Below are 10,855 nucleotides of genomic sequence, written 5' to 3'. Positions count from 1 at the left end.
TGAAGAAAGAAAGAAAGAGGCCCTTTCTCCTTGACAATGACCAGGAGGAGGAGCACCAGACAGAGACTCCAAGAAGCCGCGGAAAAGCAAAGAAGGAGGATATGTTCTTCCATGAAGGAGATACAAAAGACCGTCGGAATCACCTAGATAGACAAGAGGCTGAGAGCAAGGTGGAGGCTTTCTTTTCGGAAAAGAATCTTTTCTATCGCTTAACAGCCCCTCTAAACAAAGTGAGATACCACAGAGGGGGGGAAGAGATGAAGAGAGAACAAGAGAGACAGAAAGAAGAGAAGACGATGAGAGACTGAGGAGAGTGTACACGACTCCCTGCTGGTGTATATCCCCTCCCAGTCAGATAAGAAGGAATGCCTCGCAGCCTCGTTACCTTGACATGCTGAAGAGTTGGGAGATAGACAAGTTCGAGCTGGTAATTCTTCAGCATCGACGCGAGACACTGATAAGCAGTCTGGACAGAAAATGAGAGAAGCTATACAAACAAGGCTTTCTTTGAGACAGAATCTTGAGAAACGACACGCTTCCGAAGCAAAGCCATGTGTCTAAGCTGCGTACATCATGATCTAGGTATCCGTGTACGAGAGAATCTTCATGTATATCACGATGTATGTACTACCGTAAGACAGCCTCGACATAGATCTACAAAGAACGGAGAGATACAGTGTGTTTGCATACTGTCAAAGAGATAGTAGCGATCAGGTAACTACAAAGGAGAGAAGAATCCCTCTCTATACTCATAGGGGACTTCCATTTGTGTAGGGGACGAGAGGCAATCTCATTACATAGGAGAGGGAGAAGGAGGGAGCAACACCCTAAGGAGACAACCCCCCACTCCAGCCATCCACACATTACACGCAACAGAAGAGTGAGAAAGAAAGAGAGAAAGAGTGAGAAAGAAATAGAGAAGGAGTGAGGAGGAGAGAAAGACTGACCGTTTCATCTTGCATGACATCAAGGAGAACGGCAGCGACGAAGTTCATTCCCTGGCAATAGCCGACATGAGGGAACTGATTCGACGCCGCACGTAGAAGCCTCTCCAAAGATTTCTGTCTGTCAAAAGCAACCAAATACACATACCAAGCAAGCCACACATACAACAATACTCACTACACACCCCACACATAGTCACGCATACACATACAAATATACGCACAGATATACATACATATTCATACACATACACATTCATACATACATGTACAGATATTGATATGTATAGATAGATAGATACATGTTGATACATGCAGTTATAGACATAGTGGGAAGAGAGAGTGGAGAAGCACCCCTCGAGACACGTCCCCCCAGCGTCTCTATGATAAAGCATGACGTAGATACAGCACGTGACCCATTACACATAAACTACAAAGCTTCTTCAGAACGAATGCCTCCTGTCCCTCTTGGATAATGAGAGAAACGATAAGCTCTGATAAGAGGCAATTCTCCCTTGAGAACAACTTCCTCTCTCTCTCTATCTCTTACGTATCTCGTCTTCTGAACTTGGGATTGTGTGGAAAGGTTCTTCCTACATCTCTAAGAATCTCAGCGTCACTTCGGCTTTCTTTACAAGCGACAATCTGAGAAGAATCGAAAGAGGAGAGAACAGAAGAAAGGAGAAGAGAAAGAAGAAAAGAAAACAGAAGTCAGGATAAGAGAAAGAGAACAGAGGAAAGAAGATGAGAAAGGAAGAAGGAAAGACAGCCACAACAAATAGAGACGATCGGCGCATAAAGAGGAAGTCGAAACAAAGAGGGAAAGAAGAAAAGAAAGAAGAAAAGAGATAGGAGAGAAAGAAACAAAAAAAAGTAAGAAAGAAAGAAAGTGAATAGGAGAGAAGAAAGTGGAAGAGAGAAGAAAGGTGTCAAGAAGAAGGTAGAGAATGGAGAGATAACGAATGAAGAGATAGGAGAACAAGAAGAAGAAGAGGAAGAATAAGAAGAAAGATGTAAAAGGAAGAGAGATAGACATCAGCGTCAGGCTACTTACTTGATATTCCTCAGGAGAACAGAAGATTTCCTCCCCAAGTAATGCGAGCTTCCAGAAGGTCTGACGGCAGCTTGAAGGGAAGCCCCTCCTCCCAAAGTATGAAGCGAGAAGACTTAAAGAATTGATTTCACTGTACCTACACCCGAAAAGATAAGCATGACACCCTCACACCTATCTAGAGAAGACAGTCAGAGAAGACATTTGTACTGGGTCCATGTATCAGATATAGACCAATCCGTACGGCTCTTCGCAGACCTAGAGACACACGCAGATACTCACAGACATGTGGAATACATATGCAGATATGTCAGTATTACTATGTACACATGTATGAGAAGTCTGTCTGTATCTATAGCTAGACAAATGCATATAGATAGGTAGATATAGAGATAAGATGTACGGACGAATATAAAAATCATATAGATGGAGACAGAAGAGAGAGAAGAAGACGAAGACGACTTACCAGAGTTTGCATACACAGCAGCACCTTCCTCTTTCTTGATCATTGAGATAAGAGAGAAAGCACTTGCCTCCTTCTTCAGATAGAGCCACAAACAAGTCGGCATACAGACTTGTCTTCTGAGCTGTATTCAAGTATCTATACAATAAACCTAAGCCTATACATTGAGCTGCATAACCTTCTCCTTCATCTTCACCTCTTCGTTGTTTATCCATCTCTTCTCCTTCTTTCTTCGTCTTTTTCTTTCCCTTTCCTTCAACATCTTGAGCCAAGAGAGAAAAAGGAGAAGTCTTTTCTCCTCCTCCTTTGCCTCCTCGCTCTCTCTCTTCTTCTTCTTTGCTTGCATCGAGGGCTAGCAAAGAAGAAGTTGAAGAAGACTGGTCAGGAGCATGAAGAGGAGACGCCCGGGTCGGTCGCCTTACAGCCCCAGAAGGAGAGAAGACAGAAACGCGACGGCAGGGAGATGTAGGGATGAACGAAAGATAACTTAGCTCTGGAGACTTCCGTAGCCATCGCTCTTTCAACGAAGAAGAAGGAGAAGAAGTCGCAGGATGAGAAGAAGAAGAAGATGAAGCAGAGTTAGATAACCAGTAGGAGGAGGAGGAGGTATCTTCACGAGTAGAAGACGAGGACTTCCGAGGAACCTTTCCTGATGCACTTTTTCGAAAAGAAGAGGGAGATGTAGGTGGAGAAGAAAGAAATTCGGTCCCAAGTGTACAGAACAAAGGAGAAGAGGAGGTTTTTGAATAAGTAGGTCGATGGTCTCTTTCTTCTTGTCTCCCCTGTGGGAGTCTACTGCGGTGATCTGAGGGATGGCTATGGTTATGAGAAGTATCAGGAACATGCGAAGCCCAACAGAGAGGAGACGAGACAATATTTGAGTCGTCTTCTTCTTCTATGCCTTCGGATGCACAGGGAGAAGAAAGGACATCTAAATCTGGTGGATTCTTCAGAAAACTTCTTGATAAAGTTCTTCTTAATGTAAGAAGGCTGCCTTGCCGACTACTCCTAGCAGTGTGATCTTCATCCCCTAGACGCCCCTGCGATTCACTTGACTTGTTTTCGGATGAAGAAACGTTTCTATTGAAAGTACATCTTGAATTCCCTTCTCCGTCTTCTTCCTTCCCTTGATGTTGTGAGGAATCTTGTGACGTCTTTTCGTCAGGTGTATATACACCTCGACTTGAACTGAAGGGGATGTCTCCTTCCAGTTCTTCTCGAGACAGCCATTGTTCTGAAGAGATGCCTTGAGTGACATTCGCATCTTTCTTTCTTGTTTCGCCTTTAGCTTCTTGAAAAAGATTCTCAGGTGAATGAGGTGTAGAGACACTCGAAGAGGAAGAAGGGAGAGACGGAAACGGACTTGTTCCATTATTCCTATTCTCCTCTTGTTCTTTTTCTTCTTTCCTCTTGGGTTCTTCGTGGGATGAGATCTCGTCTGTTTTCTTCGGAAGTTCACCAAGCTCTAAGCCTTCAAAGATAGCGCGAGGATGGCCTCCTTGAGAAGGGTAGACGACACCTTCCCCGCGTCCATGAAGCAGATCTGAAGAAGCGTTGGGAGACGAGAGAGCGCTACTGCTCCGACCCAAGGTACAACGAAAGAGAGGTGGAGAGAAATCAAAGGGAAAGGATGAGAAGCGAGGTGGAGATACATCAGGTCCTCTTGTTAGGAAAGCAGGAGAGTCTTCTTCTTCCTCCTCCTCCTCCTCTTCTCTTCTTTCTCTTTCTCCTTCTCTCGTGTGATCTATGTTCTTTTCACTCCCATTGCAGAGTTTTGCATCTCCCCCGGGTTTGTCTTTGACTGTGCTAGAAGAAGAAGCGCCGTCTAAGGCAGACGATGTTAACGAGGAGGAAGAAGAAGAAGAATGAGAAGGGGAAGAAGAAGGAGGTGTACGACTATGAAGGATCGTATTACAATCCTGAGGACCCGTATTCTTTGTCATAACTAAAGTATCACTAGGAAGACTCCGTCTAGAAGAGTCCGATGACGAAAGAGACGGGGAAGTCGGAGAAGATGACTTCTTTCTTTGTAAGGAACGTTCGCCTTCCCTTGGTCTCTCTGGACCCTCTTGTTCTTCTTCATCATCGTGATCTGAAGGTAAAGGATGAGGAGCGCAACGCCACGCTCGAGGACACGGACCTCTTCCTCCTCGACAAGAAGAAGAGGAAGAGACAAGATTCTCTACAGCAACTGGGTGTGAGATATCATTCTTTGAAGAGATTATAGACGGCTGAGATTTCTCCGAATCGACGACATGCCCGATAGGATGAGGATAGCGCCGATGGATACTTAATCTGGATAGCAAACGTCTCCCTCTTAAAGATACCGCAGAAGATGAAATCGAAGAAGAGACGGGGGCGGTTGAATGCTGAGAAAAAGCGACTAGTCCATTCGAAGGAGGAGCGGGAGAAGAAGAGAAGGAGACGGGTGACGAAGAGGAAGAAGAAGAGATTCCTAATCCATCTCTTTGATGCTGTCGAAGAGAAATCTTGGATTGTGTTTCATCGGAGACAGACCGAGATGGTAAGACAGAGATATACGAAGATGTAGACAATTCATGAGGCGGTGCATGCGAGGAGGAAGAAGAAGACAATAAGGAGACTGAGGGGCCTTTTGACAAAAACAAGGAACTATCGGGGGTAGGCGGATATTGCCCGTTAGGAAAGGAGCACTTCAAATGCTGATTACTGCTAGAGAGAGAAGGAGGACATGAGGAAAGACGAGAGGCTGGATGAATGACATCGGAGTCACCATGTGAAAGAGATAAAAGATGAGGAGACGCAGTTGAAGAAGATGAAGAAGAAGTCTCACCCCCAAGGGGTGAGATTTCCATTCTCTCTCTCACGCAAGCATCCAGAGACACATGAATTTTTTTCGTACAGAGGAAGAGACAAAGGACAAGACCCAAGAAAGAACGCGTGTATATATACAAGATGTACGTGTAAGGTCCAGTCGGGTAGGGTAGGAGGCGGTCTCGTAGAGAGTTAGGCATACAACGAGACAGACAGGTGAAACACGTGTCTTGGAAGTTCTGAGGGAGACGGCCACTTTGGCGTACAGTCAAGTTTCCGGTGGAAGACCTGAAGAAGAGGTTAAGATCGCAGCATATGCTGGCGTTCTTTTCTTTCGTTTCGTCTCCTTAAGAGGAGTAACTAACTTCTCTTCGACTTTGAGAAGAGGAGAAAAACGACAGAAGCCCAAGAAGAAGAAGGGAAGGACCTCCAAGAAAGAAAGAAGCGACACTGGGGGGATTTCCTGGGAAGTCCCAAGGCGTGGAGAACTCTCATAGGGGGCTCGCTAAGGAAAGTCGAAAGAAAGGACGACAACAGCAGAGACAATAGGGAGGAACACGGACAGATGTGACAGAAGACGTTACAAAGAAATATAGAAAGACAAGAAATCTTGAAATTCTCATTTGTCTCTCCCGATATTGACAGGAGGAGAAAAAACACAACGGCTGCGTGAAGACAAGCAAGAATGACAGGCGTAGTTGGATGGGAGTTTTCTAGAGAAGCATTTCTTTCTCGGAGAATCTTTCCTATGTGGGTTGCACAGGCTTTCTTTCACATTTGTTACGACAAAACAGAAGGAAGAAGGCTTCTAACACCTCCTGTATTGAAGAGAAATTGGTTTCTGAAGAAAGAACTCCAGCTATTTACAAATGCATGTTGACAAATGGGATGACTTTCTCAGTTTCTCCCGGGGCTGACTCTGCCTGTATCTCGAAGAGGAAGGGTGAAGGCGTACACCAAGGAGAGCAGACAACAGAAGACAACCTCTTCTTTCGATAGGCTGACGAATCTTCTTGCCATCTTCGAAGAACAAGGGGTGAGACTATAAGCTTCTAAACAGACCGTACAAAGAATGACAGCTGGACTGTCTCGTCATTCATCCAAGCAGCAGTAGTCATCCGTGTACCTTTTACAACCTGGCCGTCCCAAGGGAAGATCTTCTTTGACACTGTGTTTTCTTTAAAAAACAACGATTCTTTTTCAGCGAGATCGTCTCCTCCTGTTTGTTAAGTCCAGTATTTATCGACCAACTAGCCGACGGCGATATGTTAGCCAGACAAAATCTAGTCTTATATTCGGGAAGTAGAACTGGGCACAAGGCAGAACCAACGGAGATGCTGTGCGGCTAACCAACGTGAACTGGCGTAGACTGTGTTGTATTCACTAGAGCTGACCATGGTTCATTCTGAGTTTAGACAGAAATACTACTACACATGAAGCTTTGCTCCTGTTTAGGTTGAACGGCTGCGCCATGTCGTGAATCCGAAGGAGTCACGAACTACAGAAGAAAGAGAACATGCAACCGTATGTGCTATCTCTCCGACAGCAGGTGTCTCCGTACTGACTCTCGTGAAGTCCCTCCTCGCTGGGCTTCGTCTGCGCTATGCGTGAGCGATTAAAGAAGTACCTGCTTGCCTTCGCTACAGGGAAACAGACGATTTTCTGGCTTCTCATTGAAGACACATATCAAGGATTACCACCGTCTCTGCGGCACAAAGGCCAGATCGCATCACCTGTCCGGCACGTCAGTCATCACGCAAGAATCGAGAAGGGCGCCAATATGGAAGTTTTGGAAAGGGTACAGATGTCCACATTCCCCCGAAGCAGGAACAACATCCGAAACGACGTGATGCTGTTTCTGTGGGTGGAAATTTCCGCGCTTATCGGTTCAGAACCAGGAGGTGCACTGTCACGGTAGAAGCCGACACTACGTGGCCACTACTAGGGCCGGTGTGAACCGGGGCTCACACTCTTCCCGGTAGAGAGCCGTTCAAGGAGAGTCAAGCGGTATTGATAAGGGAACGCCAGTCAGTTGTCCGCGTAGCTGCCTGAGCCCGTAAAGGGGTACTTACTCAACTCAGTCTGCCATTCACGGTCTCGGCTGAAAAGCTGACTTCACAGCCTTGGCCTTGGCGTTCTCAGCTCACACACAATGTTTATGCCTTAGACTCTAGCTCGCAGAGCTCGAGGTGGATACGTCTGCCCAACTGCGTGAAAAAACTCCAGACGAGTATGTCCGTTGTTGAAAAAGGTTCTGAAAGCTACGAGCCCAGTTTACGAGCAGGGTGTTGATGCCTTTACAGAGGTGTTGGATGTCAGCGCCTGGTTATGATACTGCTCATCCGCGACGTCCAAGAACAACACTATGAGGCTATCAACAAGGCCTGTGAGTAATTCCTAATGTTTGAGTGCGCCAGCACATGTACTCACCGCTGTCCTCCGTTAGGCACAAAAAAAACAGTGAAAAGGAGAGAGCGCGACTGGCCGGCTGTTTTAGCCTACAGCGACAACCTTCTCGCACGCGAAGTAGTGGGGTAAGTCACGCGATAAGAATTGGACGGGCTTGGACGGAGAAACGGAAGCGGTGGCGCTTGGGTCGAGCGCCTGACTCTTTATGCAGTTCCTTAGTGAATGAGAGACTTGTGCCCGTGGCGAATGAAACGAAGATTTCTCAGTGAAAAAACGGAAAACGAATGGACAGAAGAGCAGAAGACTGGCTGACATATTTTGGTCCAGTAAAGTGAGCCTGACGAGATAACGACGATTTGAGAGTGATGCAGTGAGTGAAATTCTTCGATTTGAGTGTAGGCGGCATAGTGTTGTAGCCACTACGCCAGCCGACTACCGACAACCGTGAGACGTCGTACTTCGTTCAAGACGAGCAAGTGGAACCTGAAGCAGAGACGCGGGCTAGAGGCGCGCTCTCGCCCTGCAAACCATACAAGTTCTCGAAGGCTGGGTATGGTGTACCAGCGCTACTATACTTTCCTTGCACTAGGGACACCTCGCCTGGAGGACCGGTTTTTTTCAATCATGCCGTCCCGAGCTTTCGTGTGCCCTCGCCAGGCTTCTTTTGTCACTAGCGAACTCTGCAGATCGCCTTCAAGCGGCGTCTCAGATGCGCGAGAATTTAGTGTTGGGACGAAAATCGATATGGGGGGGGTCCTCTTGCCTTCGCAGGCTGATGCAGAGGGACTTCTACAAGTTTGTGCCTTCTAATTGTGTGTGGACTGTGACCGCTAAGCAGTAGCAATGGCGTTGCGTTGTAAACCCTTTTTCCCGTGTCCCGGCCAAGCAGCGCACAGCAAATTGGGAGCTGGGAGAAGCTACAATATCCCCGTGTTTATTGTGTGGTGCCTTGTCTCATGTGTGGATGGTTTCAGTTCACTTTCTTTTTATGCTAAAGCTCAAGTTTCTGGTCTTTATGAGGTCCGGGTGGACCAGAGTTCTCCAAGTGTTATTTCCGTGCAGATGGTGTACGGCGACGCGATGCTCTTGTCATGTGAGGGCGCAGAAGAATTTATTCCTACTGATTTCAAGGAGAAGTGCTGTAACGCATATGGAGCGATATGCAGTCCGGGAAAGATAGAGGCTGAATATCCGGCGATGTTTCCCTTGGCTCCGGACTATTTCCAGTTCTGGAGTGGAGGTGACGGGAAAGAGAGCGCGGCACGGTTTCAACTTCCAGCAGAGAAAGGAGGTGATAGATACCGCACGCTCTTCAGCATTGGGTGCCGATATCCCAATAACCAAGTGAAGTCTATAGATGTCACAGTAAGTGCCTCGAATTATCGACCCAACCAGGAAGACCAACTTACTCCTCCGCCAAGTGACCCAAGTGACGAAAGTAGGGAGGTCCCCCCCAGTCGTCCAGATGATAAGCCCTCAGACACTTTTACTCGATCCACAACTACGACTCGCGCTTCTGTCAACCGGGAGGAGAGGGGTAGTTCCTCAGGGGCAATGCCTATCCGTTTTTCTTTTTCAACGCTTGTTAATGCAGTTGTCTTTTTTGTCTTGTATCAGTGAAACGAGCTGCGTTCTCTCAGAGTCACGCATGACGTTGTCTACGAGCATAGTCGGCTTGTTCATTACACACGAGTTTTATCGGCGTTTGTGAGTGGTATGCCATTTGTTTGTGTTCAACCGAAGGCGAGCGTCTCGAAGTTTTCCCGGCGGTTTTTTAACCAAACCGATCCGTGTCAGGTCCGAGACCTGTGTGGGTGTGGGTACCGATGACAGTGGACCGGTCTGGCGGTGATCACCTCGGACCAACAGAGGTTGAGTGGACTCGTCTTCGCGGTTTCACGCCTGAGAACAGTGCCAGGGAAGAAGAGGAAAGGTTCCTCTTGCGTTGATTGCAACCAGCCTCGAGAACCTTTCTTTATTCCGAGCTGACGAGGTTTTCTTCTCTTTCGGGAGAACGACTGCCGGCCAGGGACATTTCCGTGCTAGCGCATTATATTTGGAGGCTTCCAGCTACGGTGCAGAGAAGTCGACGTTCTGCAGTCGTGAGTAGTAAGATACTGCTTACAGAGGGACGGGTTAGCTTTACAACGGACACTAACACGTCGTCCTTGTCAACTGGGGGGAGACTATTTATCTCCGTATCTTTCTTTGATCTATCAATCTAGTGAACTATCTACCAATCCGTACACGCCTCTTTGTACGCCACCTGAGATACATCTGTTACAATGCTGTCCGTGCGCTGTCCCGCTCTGCGGCAAAGGCGATTGACGGTCTGGCAGTTCATGGTACAGCTGTCCAAATAGCATCTCGAAGTCGTGCTAGCAATTAGACGGCGTGTCATGCCGCGCGCGTGCGATACATGCGAGCAGCTCAGCACAGATTGAACATACTCGAAATAGAAGTTGGATGGCGGTTTTCAGCAAGAAGGAAAGGTAACGGTTTCAAAGCTCGAACGTTCGCCTAAGGATCTGAAAAACCCTTTAACCGAAGAGAGGGTAATTTGTAGAGCTGCAGGCAACGATAACAGTCCATCACTATACTACTCCGGACGAGCAGATGGGGGATGTATGCCGTTTTGAGGAAAAGAGCGCGGGTCATCGCACGAAGAGGGATCGTGAAGCGCGTGAAGAGCGCGGGTCATCGCACGAAGAGGGATCGTGAAGCGCGCACTCGCATGCGATGGCGGAGATGCGCAGTGTATCGGTGCGGTCGTTCTAACCCTTAGCATACCCACTCATTGGAGATGCTGTTTGGAATCCACCCTAGCTGAGGCGATCTCGTTTTCGTGCGTCCGCAACGCACACGTGGGTGTAGAGGATTCCTCTACCACTCTAGAATCTCAGACAGAGGAGGTGTAACCAGGAGCTCTTCGTTTTCTTTGGTACTTCCGAAGTCCCCTAGGCCGGCTCTACATAAAAGAGCCTGTTGAGAAATCTACAATTCTGACGCTAGCTGCGTCGGTCCCCGCGTACCTCACAGCTACAACTACGCATGGTGTGCCTTCAAATCACCAGCCCTGTTGTGACCCCCCCTCTTCCCCCTTTCTCCCACCTTTACCTCGCCCTTGCCTCACCTCAAGCTTTCTTTCTCTATCGAATACGTGCAGTCGGACAGAGGGCTTTAAAAGCAAAGCAA

At 47.5% G+C, this 10,855-nt stretch overlaps 2 protein-coding genes across 2 annotated transcripts; one reads left to right on the top strand and one right to left on the bottom strand.

Moving 5' to 3' along the window:
* Nucleotides 1-17: 17 nt before the first annotated feature.
* Nucleotides 18-6,429, bottom strand: CSUI_002964 (tbc domain-containing protein). The gene is made up of 5 exons (XM_068063162.1): nt 2,462-6,429; nt 1,999-2,134; nt 1,495-1,589; nt 948-1,065; nt 18-466 (listed from the first exon to the last, which is right to left on the bottom strand). The coding sequence occupies exons 1-5, from the start codon at nt 5,449-5,451 to the stop codon at nt 203-205; spliced, it is 3,603 nt and encodes a 1,200-aa protein (XP_067924865.1). The 5' UTR covers nt 5,452-6,429; the 3' UTR covers nt 18-202.
* A 2,205-nt stretch (nt 6,430-8,634) lies between these two features.
* Nucleotides 8,635-9,280, top strand: CSUI_002963 (sag-related sequence srs67; the record flags this gene model as incomplete). The annotated part of the gene is made up of 1 exon (XM_068063161.1): nt 8,635-9,280. The coding sequence occupies exon 1, from the start codon at nt 8,723-8,725 to the stop codon at nt 9,278-9,280; it is 558 nt and encodes a 185-aa protein (XP_067924864.1). The 5' UTR covers nt 8,635-8,722.
* Nucleotides 9,281-10,855: the final 1,575 nt, after the last annotated feature.

This window comes from Cystoisospora suis, assembly GCF_002600585.1.
Source record: "Cystoisospora suis strain Wien I chromosome Unknown contig_1247, whole genome shotgun sequence".
Classification (NCBI taxonomy): Eukaryota; Apicomplexa; class Conoidasida; order Eucoccidiorida; family Sarcocystidae; genus Cystoisospora; species Cystoisospora suis.
The sequence above is the reverse complement of the archived record's forward strand: the minus strand, read 5'-3'. Positions and strand labels throughout refer to the sequence as shown.

Excerpts from the sequence above, each read along its gene's own strand:
- CSUI_002964 (XM_068063162.1), bottom strand. The coding sequence starts at position 5,451 with ATGCCTAACTCTCTACGAGACCGCCTCCTACCCTACCCGACTGGACCT. Across the intron at positions 2,135-2,461 it reads TGCTGTGTATGCAAACTCTG|GTACAGTGAAATCAATTCTT; the intron begins GTAAGTCGTCTT and ends TTTCGGGTGTAG. Across the intron at positions 1,066-1,494 it reads AAGTTCAGAAGACGAGATAC|ACAGAAATCTTTGGAGAGGC; the intron begins GTAAGAGATAGA and ends TGCTTTTGACAG.